At 45.4% G+C, this 20,018-nt stretch overlaps 1 protein-coding gene across 1 annotated transcript in view; it reads right to left on the reverse strand.

Annotated features, from left to right (window-relative positions):
* LOC144487108 (mediator of RNA polymerase II transcription subunit 12-like protein) overlaps window positions 1-20,018 on the reverse strand; it is a 596,823-nt gene that overhangs the window by 455,013 nt on the left and 121,792 nt on the right. The window contains 2 exon segments of the mRNA XM_078205170.1: window positions 1,020-1,154; window positions 10,786-10,922. Coding sequence (XP_078061296.1) covers window positions 1,020-1,154; window positions 10,786-10,922 — 272 coding nt within the window.

The following is a 20,018-nucleotide window of genomic DNA, read 5'->3' on the forward strand; positions in this document are numbered from 1 at the left end:
CCCATCGAGTCTGCACCGACCATAATCCCACCCAGGCCCTGTAACCCCACATATTTACATAACCCCAGCTAATCCCCCTGACGCCAGGGTCAATTTAGCATGGCCAATTAACCTAACCCGCATATCTTTGGATTGTGGGAGGAAACTGGAGCACCCGGAGGAAATCCACGCAGACACTTGGAGAACACACAAACTCCACACAGACCCAAGGCCGGAATCGAACCTGGGTCCCCGGTGCTGTGAGGCAGCAGTACTAACCACTGTGCCACCCTGCTGCCCTGATCTGAACCAATGTCAGTGGTATGTGGCTGGGGTCTATATCAATTTGGGAGTGTTTGATGTTAAGACTGGGTGTTTGAAATGAGGAATTGTCCCACTCTCCGATATTACATACCCAGTTCCGAGTAAGGGTCATATTTGACTCAAAACGTTAACTCTATTTCTCCACAGATGCTGCCATCCTTACTGAGTATTTACAGCACTTTCTGTATTTGTTACATTTAAGTTTAAGTTTATTTATTTGTGTCACAAGTAGGCTTACATTAGCACTGCAATGAAGTTACTGTGAAAATCCCCTAGTCGCTACATTCCGGTGCCTGTTCGAGTATACTGAGGGAGAATTTAGCATGGCCAATAAACCTAATTTCTCACATCTTTCGGACTGACGGAGGAAACCGGAGCACCCGGGTGAAACCCACGCAGACACGGGGAGAAAGTGCAGACTCCGCACAGACAGTGACCCAAGCCAGGCATTGAACCCGTGTCCCTGGCGCAGTGAGGCAGCAGTGCTAACCACTGTGTCAAGGTGCCACCAAAAATACCTAACGTTGGATATTAAACACTCGTACCCCTCACATTCAAAGGACAAATGTTTAGTGGGAGACTGGTTCTCAACGAACATATATTCCCTTGAGGTTTAAAGAGGCTTGAAATGTTGTCAAAAAGAGTAGCAACAGTGATGTAGAGAGGATTGACAATATCTAACTTTCTTCTCTCCAGGTTTCAGACTTGTTACTAACCTCAGCCTCAATTTCAGCCTGCCTCTTCTCCAGGAGTTTTGCTACTGCCATAGCTCTGTGTTTCCCACACCGCTTGCAACTCACTGCCCACTCACACAGTAATGTCACGACCGCCTCGTCATTAGGTGCAATTTGCTGTGGGCAGGGGAAAGAAATGAAAAGAATGAGACATGTCGGTTGCTTGCAACTCCTATGACACAAGTAGCTCGTGGGATGGGTGAGTTAGGAGAAGACTGGGTCGGGGGCGGGGGGGGGCAGGGGGCGGGGAGGTGTGGAGGGGGAGTTGGAAAGAAAAAGGATGACAAATTGTCAACAATTGCCCTCCAGAAATGCTTACACTGGTCAATTCACAGAATTGATATGGTAAAGGAGGCCATTCGGCCCATTGCATCTGCAACGATTCTCCAAAAGAGCATTTTACCCAGACCCCCCCCACACACCCCCCCCAACACCGCAGCCACTGTTAGAAAATGTATTGTTTGAGTATAAACACCAATCCACATTGTGTGGTATAGAATGACATCCTATTAATTTATTCTTATCATTACGCCAAGATAAGTTATTGTGACTTTACCTCTGAGTTCAGGTGTAGGTGTTTTTTTCTCCTAAAATGGTAAAAGTCATAATTAAAGAGTCCATGGCCCGCAAAATTTAATTTTAAAAGTGTGGCGTCTCATTCTTTCAGAATTTGTGTGGGAGTTTTAAAGAAAATGAAATGAATCTATTGTACTTTTGCTATTGGATTCTCTAATCTCTGTCACTGCATCCAATCATTCTTCCACTCTCCTTATGATAGGTTCTATATATGATTTAATTCTAAATTATACTCCCTGGTTTACACCAATTCTACCCACAGCAGAATTTTTAACAGCCCATGAAGCCAGTAGGCCTAAAAAAAGGAGAGAAATCCCATTGGGAAGCGGGGTTAAGGCAGATGACAACGGGGCTGGTTATCTGACGAACATAGTTAAGGGCACTCCGGCGACATCACCTGGATTTTTTCACCAGTGTCAGGGGCCCTTGTTGAGTCCATGGGCTGTTTGTGGAACAGAGGCAGCCTCCCAGATAGCCATCAGGAATGGAGGCTCCATTCAATGGGAACGCCTCAACTCTGATAGTGCCGTCACCATGGAGGGCTTTCACACGTCCTTTCCAACAGCTCGAATCATTTCAGTCCCCGGTATCCCAGTTTTCAGCCAGCTACTGGGAATGGAAGCTCCCTTGCACCACCTTAAACACTTCAGCAACGTTCAGCTCTGACTGTGAAGTTGTTAGGCTTTTAGTGCTGGATGGTTTCCTATTGGCCCTCAGACTTAAGAGCCCATCCACCATCTTTAATTGGATGGGGCTCCTGATGGCAGCCATTTTATTGGCCACTCCCTCCAAAATCTCCCTCAGGATCCCACTCACCAGCATTTCCAGGTTCCCAACCCGGAATTCATCCCGAGAGTGGAACTGGCACGCTGGAACAAAAATCCTGAATGTCGCATGGAAATTCCTTCAATTGCAATGGTTAAAGAGCTGTTGTTTGCCCTGATGACAGGCATCAGATATCACCTGTATAGGGCAGGGTCCGAGCAGGTGTCCTCTGAAAAAGCTGTGAAAACTCTGTGGCATCACACTGAACATCACAATGTATACCAACACAGATATTTCGGAAGTGTGAGATATTGCACATTGGAAGGACAAACCAAAGTAGAAGGTACAGGGTAAATGGTAGGAGTCTGAAGAGTGCAGTTGAACAGAGGGATCTGGGAATACAGGTACAGAATTCCCTAAAAGTGACGTCACAGGTGGATAGGGTCGTAAAGAGTGCCTTTGGTACATTGGCCTTTATAAATCGGAGTATCGAGTATAAAAGTTGGAGTGTTATGGTAAGGTTATATAATAAGAAGTTTAACAACACCAGGTTAAAGTCCAACAGGTTTATTTGGTAGCAAAAGCCACACAAGCTTTCGAGGCTCTGAGCCCCTTCTTCAGGTGAGTGGGAATTCTGTTCACAAACAGAACTTATAAGACACAGACTCAATTTACATGAATAATGGTTGGAATGCGAATACTTACAACTAATCCAGTCTTTAAGAAACAAAACAATGGGAGTGGAGAGAGCATCAAGACAGGCTAAAAAGATGTGTATTGTCTCCAGACAAGACAGCCAGTGAAACTCTGCAGGTCCACGCAACTGTGGGAGTTACAAATAGTGTGACATAAATTCTGATTCTAGGATCGCATGATAAAGACTCAGGAGGAAAAAAGCAGAAATATTTATGTGAAATAGTGTGACATAAACCCAATATCCCGGTTGAGGCCGTCCTTGTGTGTGCGGAACCTGGCTATCAGTTTCTGCTCCGCGACTCTGCGCTGTCGTGTGTCGCGAAGGCCGCCTTGGAGAACGCTTACCCGAATATCAGAGGCCGAATGCCCGTGACCGCTGAAGTGCTCCCCAACAGGAAGTGCTCCTCAACCGGGATATTGGGTTTATGTCACACTATTTCACATAAATATTTCTGCTTTTTTCCTCCTGAGTCTTTATCATGCGATCCTAGAATCAGAATTTATGTCACACTATTTGTAACTCCCACAGTTGCGTGGACCTGCAGAGTTTCACTGGCTGTCTTGTCTGGAGACAATACACATCTTTTTAGCCTGTCTTGATGCTCTCTCCACTCCCATTGTTTTGTTTCTTAAAGACTGGATTAGTTGTAAGTATTCGCATTCCAACCATTATTCATGTAAATTGAGTCTGTGTCTTATAAGTTCTGTTTGTGAACAGAATTCCCACTCACCTGAAGAAGGGGCTCAGAGCCTCGAAAGCTTGTGTGGCTTTTGCTACCAAATAAACCTGTTGGACTTTAACCTGGTGTTGTTAAACTTCTTACTGTGTTTACCCCAGTCCAACGCCGGCATCTCCACATCAAGGTTATATAAGGCATTGGTGAGGCCGAATTTGGAGTATTGTGTACAGTTTTGGTCACCTAGTTACAGGAAGGATGTAAATAAGGTTGAAAGAGTGCAGAGAAGGTTCACAAGGATGTTGCCGGGACATGAGAAGCTGAGTTACAGAGAGAGATTGAATAGGTTGGGACTTCATTCCCATGAGCGTAGAAGATTGAGGGGAGATTTGATAGAGGTGTATAAGATTTTGATGGGTTTAGATAGAGTGAATGCAAGCAAGCTTTTTCCGCTGAGGCTAGGGGAGAAAAAAACCAGAGGGCATGGGTTAAGGGTGAAAGGAGAAAAGTTTAAAGGGAATATTAGGGGGGGGCTTCTTCACGCAGAGAGTGATAGGAGTGTGGAATGAGCTGCCGGATAAAGTGGTAAATGCGGGGTCACGTTTAACATTTAAGAAAAACTTGGACGCGTTCATGGATGAGAGGGGTGTGGAGGGATATGGTCCAAGTGCAGGTCAGTGGGACTAGGCAAAAAATGGTTCGGCACAGACAAGAAGGGCCAAAAGGCCTGTTTCTGAGCTGTAATTTTCTATGGTTCTATGGAATTAACCCTTCCTTTGGGATACCTTTAAAGAAATAATCTTAGAGCTTAATTATCTATTCAATAATTGTACCTGCAATATAAGATCGCCATCCTAGGATTATTTTTCATGTAGCTTTTGGGGATTTTTAAAATTATATATTCCACCTAAAGCGGGACTGGCATTTATAACCCGAGTGTCCAAAAGTGCTTTCTAATCCAAGTGTTTGCAGTGTCATCATTGTTGTCATGTAAAGAAATGTAGAAACCAATTTGCAAACAGCAAAACCCCAGAAGACAGCAAGGTGATAATGGCCAAATAACATCTACAATAAGTAAATAATATTTAGTGATTACATGTTAGCCAGGACTCTGGGAATACTCCTCTGCTCTTCTTCAAAGCAACATTATGAGAACTCTGAAGACCTCTCTGAGAAATTGTGCATGACAAATTAATGATACAGGCCATCAGGTGAGTTAAAGGCACAACTTAGGAGGGCTAAAAGGGGTCCTGAAAAGTCCTTGGCAAACAGGATTAAGGAAAATCCTGCGGCATTTTATACGTATGTAAAGAGCAAGAGGGTAGGTAGCCAGGGAAAGGGTTGGTCCACTCAAGGATAGTGGAGGGAATCTATGCTTGGAACCAGAGGAAATGGACGAGATACTAAATGAATACTTTGCCTCAGTATTCACCAAAGAGAAGGACTTGATGGATGAGGAGCCTCGGGTAGGGTGCACGCATATTCTGGGTTATGTCGATATCAAAAAGGAGGTGGTGTTGGGTGTCTTAAAAAGCATTAAAGTAGATAAGTCCCCAGGGCCTAATGGGATCTACCCAGAATACTGAGCGAGGCAAGGGCGGAAATTGCTGGGGCCTTGACAGAAATCTTTGTATCCTCATTGGCTACAGGTGAAGTTCCGGAGGACTTGAGAATAGCCAACATCGATCCATTGTTGAAGAAGGGCAGCAGGAATAATCCAGGAACTTATAGGCCGGTGAGCCTTACGTCAGTGGTAGGGAAATTATTGGAAAAGATTCTTAGGGACAGGATCTATTCACATTTGGAAACAAATGGACTTATTAGTGATAGACAGCATGGTTTTGTGAAGGGGAGGTCGTGCCTCATTAACTTGATCGAGTTTTTCGAGGAAGTGACGGAGATGATAGGATGAGGGAAAGGCAGTGGATTTTGTAAACATGGACTTCAGTTCACGGCATTGAGTATAGAAATTTGCAGGACATACTGCAGCTGTAAAGAACCTTAGTTAGGCCTAATTTAGAATATTGTGTGCAATTCTGGTTGTCACACCACCAGAAGGATGTGAATGCTTTGGAGAGGGTACAGAAGAGGTTTACCAGGATGTTGCCTGGTCTGGAGGGTATTAGCTATGAGGAGATTTTTAAGGGCATCTTGACAAATACATGAATAGGATGGGAATAGAGGGATATGGTCCCCGGAAGGGTAGGGGGCTTTAGTTGAATCGGGCAGCATGATCGGTGCAGGCTTGGAGGGCCGAAGGGCCTGTTGCTGTGCTGTAATTTTCTTTGTTCTTTGAGATGTTGGATGAACTCAGTTTGTTCTCACTGGAATGACAGAAGTTGACAGGTGATCTGGTAGAGGTTTACAAGATTATGAGTGGCATGGACAGAGTAGATAGTCAGATCTCTTTCTTAGGGTAGAAAAGTCAAGTTCTAGGGGACATAGGTTTAAGGGACATGGGGAAAAGTTTAGAGGAGATGTGCGATGCAAGTTTTTTTTTTACACAGAGGGTGGTGAATGTCTAGAATGCGCTGCCCAGGGAGGTGGTGGGAGCTGGTACGATAGTGGCATTTAAGGAGCATCTAGACGGATGCATAAATAGGATGGGAATGGAAGGATACAGACTCCCTAAGTGCATACGGTTTTAGTTTAAGCAGGCACCATGATTGGCGCAGGCTTGGAGGATCGAAGGGCCTGTTCCTGTGCTGTACTGTTCTTAGTTCTAACTGGCAAATATGGAATTAGATTTTATTTTAATGGAAATGGGAGGAGCCAGGAAGTTAGAACCTGAATGAGAAAAGATTTCTGCAAATTAAGTTGCCCTGCTTTAAAACATAGATATTCATCAAGGAAAAATGAAACAGTGAGAGATAGGTTCAGATTCAACAGAATAAGAGGTAAGATTATAAGCTATTCATGCCCAAGGCTATGGGGTAAGAGTGGGGTACAGGAACTAATGGGCCAGCATAGGCACAATGGGCCAAATGGCCTCCTTCCATGCTATTTGACTGTGATCTTCACAGTCCGCCACATTTCTGTGCCATGGCCTTTATGTGAGCTTAGTTCAGTCGAACATGCTCACCTTTAAGACAGAAAGTTGCCATTTCAAATCTGGCCATTATTTTGTGCAGTGGTTTACATAGTCCCCATTCACTCATTTTCCACTGAAGGTGGGGTTCTGGCTGCTGCAAACAGAATGCATTGGGATGTCTGGTGACATTTTTTCAAGAAAGAGCTTGCATTCTTACATCAGCTTATCAAATACCACTCCCGTCATCCCAAAATTTGAACAATAGGTTAAGCAAGTCTTTTCACGCTGAGGCTACGCAGTGACAATGCGAGTGGCATTTTCTACTCTTGAGGATGCTGCTGTCATTCATAGATGACGGATGAATGAACGCCGCTCGACAATCACCAGGCAAGACTGTTCTCTTCCTGTGGGGGAGCACTTAAGCGATCACGGGCATTCAGCCTCTGATCTTCAGGTAAGCGTTCTCCAAGGCGGCCTTCACGACACACGACAACGCAGAATTGCTGAGCAGAGACTGATAGCCAAGCTCCGCACACGAGGACGGCCTCAACCGGGATCTTGGGTTCATGTCACACTATCTGTAACCCCCATGACTTGCTTGGACTTGCAAAATCTCACTAACTTTCCTGTCTGGAAACAATATACATCTTTTTAACCGGTGCCTAATGCTCTCTCCACTCACATTGTCTGTACCTTTAAGACTTGATTAGCTGTAAAGACTCACATTCCAATCATTATTCATGTAAATTGAGTTTGTGTCTTTGTGCCCTGTTTGTGATCAGAACTCCCACCCACCTGACGAAGGAACAGCGTTCCGAAAGCTCGTGGCTTTTGCTACCAAATAAACCTGTTGGACTTTAACCTGGTGTTGTTAGACTTCTTACCATCATTCATAGCGTCATAGAGGTTTACAGCATGGAAACAGGCCCTTCGGCCCAACTTGTCCATGCCACCCTTTTTTTTAAAACCCATAAACTAATCCCAATTATCCACATTTGGCCCATATCCCTCTGTACCCATCTTATCCATGTAACTATCTAAATGCTTTTTAAAAGACAAAATTGTACCCGCCTCTACTACTACCTTTGGCAGCTTGTTCCAGACACACACCACCCTCTGTGTGAAAAAAATGCCCCTCTGGACACTTTTGTATCTCTTCCCTCTCATCTTAAACCCTATGCCCTCTAATTTTAGACTCCCCTACCTTTGGGAAAAGATATTGACTATACAGCTGATCTGTGCCCCTCATTATTTTATAGACCTCTATAAGATCACCCCTCAGCCTCCTATGCTCCAGAGAAAAAAGTCCCTGTCTATCCAGCCTCTCCTTATAACTCAATCCATCAAGTCCCGGTAGCATCCTAGTAAATCTTTTCTGCACCCTTTCTAGTTTAATAATATCCTTTCTATCAAAGGGTGACCAGAACTGTACATCGTATTCCAAGTGTGGCCTTACCAATGTCTTGTACAACTTCAACAAGACATTCCAACTCCTGTATTCAATGTTCTGACCGATGAAACCAAGCATGCCGAATGTCTTCTTCACCACTCTGTCCACCTGTGACTCCACTTTCAAGCAGCTATGAACATGTACCCCTAGATCTCTTTGTTCTGTAACTGTCCCCAGCGCCCTACCATTAACTGAGTAAGTTGCCCTGGTTCAATCTACCAAAATGCATCACCTCGCATTTGTCTAAATTAAACTCCATCTGCCATTCGTCAGCCCACTGGCCCAATTGATCAAGATCCCATTGCAATTGGAGATAACTTTCTTCACTGTCCATTATGCCACCAATCTTAGTGTCATCTGAAAACTTACTAACCATGCCTCCTATATTCTCATCCAAATCATTAATATAAATGACAAATAACAGTGGACCCAGCACTGATCCCTGAGGCACACCGCTGGTCACAGGCCTCCAGTTTGAAAAAGAACTCTCTACAACCACCCTCCAGCTTCTGTCAAGAAGTCAATTTTGTATCCATTTAGACACCTCACCCTGGATCCTGTGAGATTTAACTTGATGCAACAACCTACCATGCGGTACCTTGTCAAAAGCTTTGCTAAAGTCCATGTAGACAACATCAACTGCACTGCCCTCATCTACCTTCTTGGTTACCCCTTCAAAAAACTCAATCAAATTTGTGAGACATGATTTTCCACTCACAAAGCCATGCTGACTGTCCCTAATCAGTCCTCGCATCTCTAAATGCCTGTAGATTCTGTGTCTCAAAATACCTTCCAACAATTTACCCACCACAGATGTGAGGCTCACTGGCCTGTAGTTCCCAGGTTTTTCCCTGCAGCCATTTTTAAATAAAGGCACAACATTTGCCACTCTCCAATCTTCAGGCACCTCACCCGTGACCATTGATGATTCAAATATCTCGGCTAGCGGACCCGCAATTTCCTCCCTAGCCTCCCACAATGTCCTGGGATACACTTCATCAGGCCCCGGGGATTTATCTATCTTGATGCGCTTTAAAACTTCCAGCACCTCCTTCTCTGTAATATGTACACTCCTCAAGACATCACTATTTTCCCCAAGTTCCCCAACACCCATGCTTTTCTCAACAGTAAATACAGATGAGAAATATTCGTTTAGGATCTCACTTTTCCGAAAAGTCATTCCGCCTGCCACACAATCGAGCGATGGCGTGTCATTGATTTAAATGCGATGCCACGCACATAAACCATAAGTCTCAACGATTGGCTGATCAAATCAAACGGCATGTTTCTACGGTCATTTGCAATAGATATGGTGCAGACTGTACTCAACGAGCCAGGCTCACAAAAACCAAAACATCTACTGTTAGATGTGATTTTGCAATTGGGCAGCATTTGCTGAACAACCTGGAGTGTGCTGATTGCTACACTAACAACCAACTTAAGATAACCAGTCGAGCTCATAATGTGGCTCATTTGCATTGGTTGGAAAGCGACATACATTCATAAACAGGGACCTGTATTCTGCAAACAAAAGGAATATTGTTCAAGTCTTGTATCATTTTGAATTACCCAGGGGGCCTATATGCTTTCTCCATGACAACATTTCAACCAATCAGAGTTGATTTGCCAACCAATCAGCACCCCTTTTCCCTTGTAGTATAAATTGCTGTGATCATTTGAAATTTGGCATTCTTGCGTTCGTCCTGATGAGTGCAAAATGAAAAGCTTCGGCAACATGTCTCTCTTCTCAGCAATATTCAGGTTCTGTATTATCTGTATGATTGTTTATATTATCTTTTAGAACGTCATCACACTTCTTTATCCCTGTACTCAAAAATAATCAAAAGGTCCTTTTATGGCTTTTTTCTATCATTACTTGTGCTTTCAGGGAATGAGGTATTTAAATCACAAGAGCTCCCATTTATCCACACCATTTCACATCTTTGCAATGAGTGGATTTTCCCATTTCTTTGTTTTCCTCCAAAACATCTGTTACCTCAGCTTTTTCTATATCAACTTGCATTAATTACATTGAATCAGCAATGTCCTTAAATGCCACACATGTTCTTACATAAAATAGGCCCTTGGCACAATTGCTGTGTAATGGATACAAGGGACTTTCTTCTCAGGAGCATAGGAGGCTGAGGGGTGACCTTATAGAGGTCTATAAAATAATGAGGGGCATAGATCAGCTGGATAGTCAATATCTTTCCCCAAAGGTAGAGGAGTCTAAAACTAGAGGGCATAGGTTTAAGGTGAGAGGGGAGCGATACAAAAGGATTCAGAGGGGCAATTTTTTCACACAGAGGGTGGCGAGTGTCTGGAACAAGCTGCCAGAGGCAGTAGTAGAGGTGGGTACAATTTTGTCTTTGAAAAGCATTTATACAGTTACATGGGTAAGATGGATAGAGGGGGATATGGGCCAAATGCGGGCAATTGGGACGAGCTTAGGGGTTTTTAAAAAAAGGACAGCATGGACAAGTTGGGCCGAAGGGCCTGTTTCCATGTTGTAAACCTCTATGACTCTATGTATATCACACCACTACGACTCACCTCTTGGCTGTCCTTGCTCTGGCTTGACCCAAAGATCTTGTGGTACAGGCTATCTAGGGAGTTGCTGGAATCAGATCTGTCAAAGCAGTGACGGTCCAGTACTTCCAACGTGTGCAAGACCTTGCTGATTGTGAAACCTTTTGCAATGGCAACCGGAAAGGAAAAATATACATTAGATCGTATCTTATCAGGAAATGTTTACAATGACACAGCATACTAAAATCCATGTGCATATTACTAGATGGTTCTGAGAACAGATACTATTAACTTCACTATTTTGTTTTGACTATTTTACCTAACCCAACCCAAGAAGGTCGGAGTCATCTTTATTGAAGGAAACAATGATTGTAAACCTTGCAGAGAATAAAAGCTGGAAACGCAAAGGGCAGGTATTTCTTCCCACTAATCCACCCAAGACCTTTAACCCCATTGATGGGGTCATTAGCATCAAGCGGACAGACACCTCCTCAATATGTACAGAGTTCCCTGGACATCTGCCTCTTGGGTTGGGATTGAGTGAGTGGGTGGCCTGGTCAAACAAACCAAAGCCTGAATTTTCCCCCAAAAAGCAATCCTTGTTGCAACTGACTTCAGGAAACCAACAATCCCTACACGAGTGGTGGTGGGTGGTGAGGCTATGATGGGGGGGGATATGTGGGGGGGAGGGGGGAGTGGCTACGCAAGTGGGGAGCTATGCAAGGCGGAGTGGTCGTGCAAGGGGGGGTGTGGGGAGAGCTCTTCAAGGGAAGGGGTCGTGCGGGGGTGGGGGGGGGGGGGGGGGGGTGCTTGTCCGGGATCTGCTAGGGGACACATTGGGCAGGTCCTGATGCCCCGGTGCCAGCAGCCCGTTAGTATGGGGGTATCAATGCCGCCGATGACTAAGGTGGGGGCGGGGAGTAGGTCTCCCGGTTCATTGTCAGATCAAAGTTCAAAGATGTGCGGGTTAGGTTGATTGGCCAAGTTAAATTGGTCCTAGTGTCAGGGGATTATCAGGGTAAATATATGGGGTTACGGGAATAGGGCCTGGGTGGGATTGTGGTTGATATAGACTCAATGGGCTGAATGGCCTCCTTCTGCATTGTAGGGATTCCATGATTCTCGATCAGGGCACACTGCACAACGGCACCCGAGCGCTCTGAAGCTGGCTTCATCAACTTATTTTGCCTCCCCCTGCCCACTCTACAAGTGCAAACAAATTGACAGAGTGCTGGAAGATTGCAGTGCTGAGCTCGCCCAAAAGACCATTTTCACACTTTTATGACACTTAGAAACTCTTTGGGAAAATCCCCCCCGAACTGTTAACTCTTCTCTCACCACAGATGTTGCCAGACCGACTGAGTTTTCCAACATTTTCTGTTTCTGTTTCAGATTCCAGCATCTGAAATATTTTGCTTTTATTTCAATGCTTATATAAAAGTAGAGAAGTCTTGCTACAACTGTACAGGCATTAGTGAGGCCAATGTGTTGTGCTGTGTACCAACAAAAAAACAAAGACAAGAACAAAGAACAATACAGCACAGGAACAGGCCCTTCGGCCCTCCAAGCCCGCGCCGCTCCCTGGTCCAAACAAGACCATTCTTTTGTATCCCTCCATTCCCACTCCGTTCATATAGCTGTCTAGATAAGTCTTAAACGTTCCCAGTGTGCCCGCCTCCACCACCTTGCCCGGCAACGCATTCCAGGCCCCCACCACCCTCTGTGTAAAATACGTCCTTCTGATATCCGTGTTAAGCCTCACCTTGAACCTATGACCCCTCGTGAACGTCACCACCGACCTGGGAAAAAGCTTCCCACCGTTCACCCTGTCTATGCCTTTCATAATTTTATACACCTCTATTAGGTCTCCCCTCATCCTCCGTCTTTCCAGTGAGAACAACCCCAGTTTACCCAATCTCTCCTCATAACTAAGCCCCTCCATACCAGGCAACATCCTGGTAAACCTCCTCTGCACTCTCTCTAAAGCCTCCATGTCCTTCTGGTAGTGTGGCGACCAGAACTGGACGCAGAACTGGACCATTTTGATCTCGTAAGGAGGGACATATCTGCATTGGAAGCTGTTCAGAGAAGATTCACTAGTTTGATTCCCGGGATGAAGGGGTTGTCTTCTGAGGAAAGGTTGAGCATGTTGGGCCTTTGAAGTTTAGAAGAATGAGAGGTGATCTTATTGAAACATAAAAGATTCTGAGGGGGATTGCCAGGGTAGACATTTCCTCTCAGGGATGAATCTAAAACTAAGGGGCAGAGTTTAAATATAAGGGGATTCCCTTTTAATACAGAAGAGGAATTTCTTCACTTAGCTCATCAATCTTTGTAATTCTCTTCCAGAGAGAGCAGTGGAGGCTGGGGTATTGAGTATGTTCAAGGCCGAGTTAGATTAGGATCGATGAAGAAGTCAAGGATTATGGGGGCAGCAGGCAGGAAAGTGGAGGGAAGGCCACAGTCAGATCATGACTGTACAGAATGGCGGAGCAGGCTCGAGGGGTCAAAAGGGGCAGCACGGTGGCACAGCGGTTAGCACAGCTGCCTCACAGTGTCAGGGACACGGGTGCGATTCTCTGCTTGGGTCACTGTCTGTGCAGAGTCTGCAGGTTCTCCCCCTTGTCTGCATGGGTTTCCTCCGGGTGCTCCGGTTTCCTCCCACCGTCAGAAAGATGTGCTGGTTAGGGTGCATTGGCCATGTTAAATTCTCCCTCAGTGTACCCTAACAGGCACCGGAGTGTGGTGACTAGGGGATTTTCACAGTAACTTCGTTGCAGTGCTAATGTAAGCCTACTTGTGACTAATAAACTTTTTAAAACTTTTAAACTTTAAGCCCTACTCTGCTTCTATTCCTTATGATTTTTACATGTTTGAGAAACAAATTTTACAAATTTCACTGGGAGCAGTGAAATGGTAACCGTCTCTCTCCCCTCCCTCTTCCTCCCTTTCCCTCCATGCCCCTTCCTCACTCTCTCCCAACCTCTCTCCCCTCCCCTCTTTCTCCTTCCCTCTCTGCCTCTTGTCCTCTCCTCCTCCCCTCTCTCTCTCCCTCCCTCTTCCCCTCTCCCACCCTTTCCTCTGCCCCCTCCCTCTCCCCCGCCCCACGCCCCCATCCCACGCCCCCGCTCCACAAATGCTGCATGTCCTACTCAGCATCCCTGCGTTTTCCATTAGAAATTCTGATTTGCAGTGCTTGCTGTATTTTGCTTTGGTACTGTAGCAATACTGTTCACTTCAGAGACAGAGAGCATTTGCAAGCAATTACATATCGCCCTTACAAATTTGAGGCTACGTGGCTCATTTACCCTCTTCATTATTGACTCATGCACCTGATGTCAGTCGGTGGTTTAATTTTTCCAATAAATGACAATATCACATCCTGTCAAGCCTCGACAATGCGTGTCAAACACCTCCAATCTGACACACACCTATTCATTTCAATAGATTTGGTTCTGTGCATTTTGTTTTTATTGGTTTCGTTGATTGCAACAACGCACAAAAAAAATAATGATTTAAATGGCAAGGACCCAGCCAGTGACTGGAAATAATCAGTGAGCCTAACTGGGGGGTCAATGGGTTGAATTAACACATCAGCAGAGACGTTTGTTAACCTCGAGGTCTTACAGTGGGACAGTCGATTCTTTATATTAATTCAGTTTGCTGGCAGGGCCAGTTTCAGCAGTTACACCAAACTGCTGTTTCAGTTCATTGCAGATTTCCAGCATCCGCCATGTCTTGCTTTTACCTGCCATTTTAATTCTGTCGCCTGCGCGTGATGTTTGAAACAGTCGATTTTTACAAAAAGAAAAGTGACACGAACAAAGAGGACAGGAAAAGCTTTTTTTTTTGAAAAAACAAAAAATAACCTGAAGCCGAGAAGGTTAAAGGGGAGAATTTAACAGAGGAGTCTGGCAAGAAACTACGAAAGGTCATGAACGGAGAGCCATGAATTCTTGATGGGACCTTGTTTTTAAATGACTGCTTTCAATACTCATTTTAACTGAAGCGCTGTGGAACATGGTGGCTGGACATCAGATGTGCATTTTTTGAGTTGCCAAGTTGATTGCTGTAAATTGGAAAAAAAAGCTTCTTTAATATGGTTAATATTTGGTAACAAATATATATCTGTTACCAAATATTAACCATATCTGGTAACAAATATATCACGCAAACCAGCCTCCCATCCAATGACTCTGTCTACACTTTCCGCTACCTCGGCAAAACAGCCAGCATTATTAAAGACCCCACGCACCCCGGACATTCTCTCTTCCATCTTCTTCCGACGGGTAAAAGATACAAAAGTCTGAGGACACGTACTAACCAACTCCAGAACAGCTTCTTCCCTGCTGCCATCAGACTTTTGAATAGACATACCTTATTTTTTTTTATTCATTTATGGGACATGGGCATCACTGGCTGGCCAGCATTTATTTCCCATCTCCAGTTGCCCGAAGGTAGTTGAGAGTCAACCACATTGCTGTGGCTCTGGAGTCACATGTGGACCAGACCAGTAAGGATGGCAGATTTCCTTCCCTAAAGGACATTAGTGAACCAGATGGGTTTTTCCGACAATCAACAATGGTTTCGTGGTCATCAGTAGATTCTTAACTCCAGATTTTTAAAAATTTTAAAAACCCGGGTCCTCAGAACATTAGCTGAGTTTCTGGATTAGTATTCTAGTGATAATACCACTAGGCCACTGCTTCCCCCAATATATATTAAGTTGATCTTTCTCTACACCCTAGCTGTGACTGTAACACTACATTCTGCACTCTCTTGTTTCCTTCTCTATGAACGGTATGCTTTGTCTGTATAGCGTGCAAGAAACAACACTTTTCACTGTATACTAATACATGTGACAATAATAAGTCAAATCAAAATCATTCTGAAAGGTTTCAAGAACAGTAAACGAGGAGAAACTGAAGCCACATACAGGAAAATCAATAAGCAGTGGACACAGATTTAAAACAATTGAGAAGTTTAAAAAGAAACAGAGCGAGTTCTGATCTGAAAGGAACTTTCAAAAGGGAATTAAATAAATACTAGGAAAAAAAGACAATTGCAGAACTATGTGGAAAGAACAAAGGAGTGGGGCTATTTTGTTGTTTGTTCAAGGAGCTGGCCACGTAAGGCCCAATGGATTATAATGTCTGAATAAACCAAGCTGTACTTTTGCTGTAACATGGTCCATGATTATTACACACGTTTGGGAAGCAAATTCTACAAGTGTCAAATGTTCCGCTACTTTTTTGTTAAACTTAATTATTACCTTTTACCTTTCTTGAAGTCCAGGAACATGGTAAGCAAGATGTACCAGACAATTGCTATTTTAGAAAGAGCTCTGGTGAACCCTACAACATGCTTGATGGCAGTGTTGTTGTTTTATATTTACAAAATACTAGCGGGGTAGTCAGAAAGTTGGGCATTAGTTTGGTGGGGGTTCTGGGTTTGGCAGCAAAAAAGAGAGTTGTAGATATTCGTTCTGGACATCACAGTCCGAAGAGTTGGGCAGCACTGTAAAGAGTTACCCCAGGATTTGGGGTGTACCTGGATAGTTGCCTCCTGGGTGTGTTAAGTATCAGACTACAGCAACATTGCAGTAACTGGGTCTGTCAGCAGTTAAGGCAGTGGTGGGCAAACAGTGGCGAGGGGGGGGGGGGGGGGGGGGTGCGGGGGGGAGGGGGGCTGCAGGGGGGGAGGGGGGGGCGCCACATGCGGCACCTTCTGGCTTCTGAGTGCGTCCCCATGAGACACTTTGTTGACCGTTGCCCATGTGCAGGGTTGCCACATTCCACTGATTCCCATCCACATAGTTTTTTTCCTACCGGTGTGACTGAAGTGATGTGCATGTAAAGGAAGACAAGTGAGGTGAGGTGCGTGCTGATAGCTCACAACATTGACTGTGAGAGCCGTGCGCTCCCTCTGTGACCAAAGTGTCAATATCTCTTTTGTTCTCACCATTTGAAGTTGATGACAGTTCTATTAATATATGAATGATTTAGCATTTTCTATAACTTGTTATGAAATATTTGGAAGGTATTAACTGGAATTCATTACCACAGGAAGTAGTTGATGCCAAGACATTGAGGCGGCTGAATATAGCACTTGGAGCGAATGGAATCAAAGATTATGGGGAGAAAGCAGGATTAAGCTATTGAATTGGATGATCAGCCATGATCGTGATGAACGGCAGAGCTGGCTCAAATGGCCACCTCCTGCTCCTATCTTCTATATTTTTATGTATTCTCATTGCTTCTTGGAAGTACAGCAGAGAGGGAGAGATTCGCGAGAGGAGTGCTGCGGGTAAGCGCTTTTATTTTTTAACTTACTTTTTCGCGGGTTTTTTTTTAAATATCTAAACCCGGAAGTGGTCGCGCAGGGAGGTCTGGGAGAGATTTTTTTTTCCCCAATAAATTGGAACAGAGAGGAATCCCGATACTCTACACTTGTAGAGTATCCCACCCTCCCTCCTCCTCTAACCTAAAAAAAAAGACCCAGTGAGAGCAGGGCTTTGGAGAAAACAGGAGGAGGAAAGGTAAGTTTAAAATTTTCATTCACTTTTTTTTTCCCTGTGTGTTTAAAAGGGCAATTATGAGTGTGAGGCCAGTATGTTGTTCCCAATGTAGGATGTGGGAGGTCCTGGAGGCTCCTAGCCTCCCGGACGACCATATCTGTGCTGGGTGTGTTGAGCTGCGGTTCCTAAGGGACCATGTTAGGGAACTGGAATTGCAGCTCGAGGACCTTCGCCGGGTTAGGGATAGTGAGGAGGTCATTGACAGGAGCTATCGGCAGGTGGTCACACCGGGACCACGGGAGGAGGGTAACTGGGTAACAGTGAGGAAGGAGAAAGCTCGGTTGATGGTGAGCACCCCGGTGGATGTGCCCCTTAATAATAAGTACTCCTGTCTGAGTACTACTGGGGAGGACAGCCCACCTGGGGGAAGCAGCGGTGGCAGTGTCTCTGGAGCTGAGCCTGGCCCAGTAGTGCAAAAGGGTAAGGAAAGGAGGGTAGTGCTAATTGGGGACTCTACGGTGAGGGGGTCAGATAGGCGTTTTTGCGGACACAGACGGGACTCTCGGATGGTGGTTTGCCTCCCTGGTGCAGGGGTCCGGGATGTCTCTGGTCGAGTCCCAGAAATCCTGAAGGGGGAGGGAGAGGAGCCGAAGGTCGTGATGCATATAGGTACTGCTGACATAGGTAGGAAGACGGAAGGGGTCATGAAAAGAGAATATAGGGAGTTAGGTAGACAGCTGAGAAAGAGGAATGCAAAGGTAGTAATCTTGGGATTGCTGCCTGTGCCGCGGGAGAGTGAGAACAGGAATCGGTGGAGAATGAATGCGTGGCTGAGGGACTGGAGCAAGGGACAAGGATTTGGGTACTTGGATCATTGGGACCTCTTTAGGGGCAGGTGTGACCTGTTTAAAAAAGACGGGTGGCACTTGAATCCCAGGGGGACCAATATCCTGGCGGGAAGGTTGGCTAAGGCTACTGGAGAGACTTTAAACTAGAAAGGTTGGGGGGAGGGAATCGAAATGAGGGGACTGAGAGTGAGGAGGTTAGCTCGCAAATAGATAAGGAATGTAGACAGGGTAAGAGGGAGGTTAGACGAGTGATGGAGAAGGGAAGTGCTCAGGCTGAAGGTCTGAGATGTGTCTATTTTAATGCCAGGAGTGTAGTGAATAAAGTGGATGAGCTTAGAGCGTGGATTGCTGCTTCGAATTGTGATGTGGTGGCCATTACGGAGACTTGGATGTCTCAGGGACAGGACTGGGTGCTTCAGGTACCGGGTTTTAGATGTTTCAGGAAGGACAGGGAGGGGGGCAAGAGAGGGGGGGGGAGTGCCACTGTTGATCAGGGATAGTGTCACGGCTGTAGAGAAGGTGGACGCCGTGGAGGGATTGACTACGGAGTCTCTGTGGGTGGAGGTTAGGAACAGGAAGGGGTCGGTAACTTTGTTGGGTGTTTTCTATAGGCCGCCCAATAGTAACAGAGATGTTGAGGAGCAGATGGGGAAACAGATCCTGGAGAGATGTAGGAATAACAGAGTTGTCGTGATGGGAGATTTTAATTTCCCAAACATAGATTGGAATATCCCTAGGGCTAGGGGTTTGGATGGAGAGGAGTTTGTTAGGTGTGTCCAGGAGAGTTTCCTGACACAGTATGTGGATAAGCCTACTAGAGGAGAGGCTGTACTTGATCTGGTGCTGGCTAATGAACCTGGACAGGTGGAGGATCTCTCGGTGGGTGAGCATCTTGGAGATAGCGATCATAATTCTATCTCCTTCACGATAGCATTGGAAAGAGATAGGATCAGGCAGGCTAGGAAAGTGTTTCTCTGGAGTAAAGGGAAATACAGTGTCATCAGGGAGGAAATTAGACGGGTAAATTGGAAGGAGGCATTCTTGGGGAAAAGTACCGAAGGAAAGTGGAGGATTTTCAAGGAATGTTTGTCTGGAGCTCTGCATGACAACGTTCCGATGAGACAGGGGGGTGTTGGTAGGGTACGGGAACCGTGGTGCACGAAGGTTGTGATGAACCTGGTGAATAAGAAAAGAGAGGCGTACAGAAGATTCAGAGAGCTAGGAGGTGTTAAGGATTTAGAGGAGTATACGGGATGTAGGAAGGAGCTTAAGAAGGAAATTAGGAGAGCGAGAAGGGGTCATGAGAAGACCTTGGCGGGTAAGATTAAGGAGAATCCCAAGGCTTTCTACAAATATGTCAAGAGTAAAAGGATGAGATGTGAAGGCATAGGACCCTTAAAAGGTGAAGGGGGAAAAGTTTGTGCGGAACCGTTAGAAATGGCGGAGGTGTTTAATGAATACTTTACCTCGGTATTCACGGTGGATAGGGATCTGTGTGGTTGTACTGCTGGTTTGCGGTGGACAGAAAGGATCGAGCATGTGGACATAAAGAAAGAGGATGTGTTGGAACTATTGAATGGCATCAAGGTTGGTAAGTCGCCGGGACCGGATGGGATGTACCCCAGGTTACTGTGGGAGGCGAGAGAGGAGATTGCGGAGCCTTTGGCGATGATCTTTGCATCGTCGATGGAGACGGGAGAGGTTCCGGAGGATTGGAGGATTGCAGATGTGGTCCCTATATTCAAGAAAGGGAACAGGGACAGCCCAGGAAATTACCGACCGGTGAGTCTAACCTCAGTGGTTGGTAAGTTGATGGAGAGGATCCTGAGAGACAGGATTTATGATCATCTAGAGAAGTTTAGTATGATCAAAAGTAGTCAGCACGGCTTTGT

The sequence above is a fragment of the Mustelus asterias genome, chromosome 3 (genome assembly GCF_964213995.1).
Source record: "Mustelus asterias chromosome 3, sMusAst1.hap1.1, whole genome shotgun sequence".
NCBI classification, from domain to species: Eukaryota; Metazoa; Chordata; class Chondrichthyes; order Carcharhiniformes; family Triakidae; genus Mustelus; species Mustelus asterias.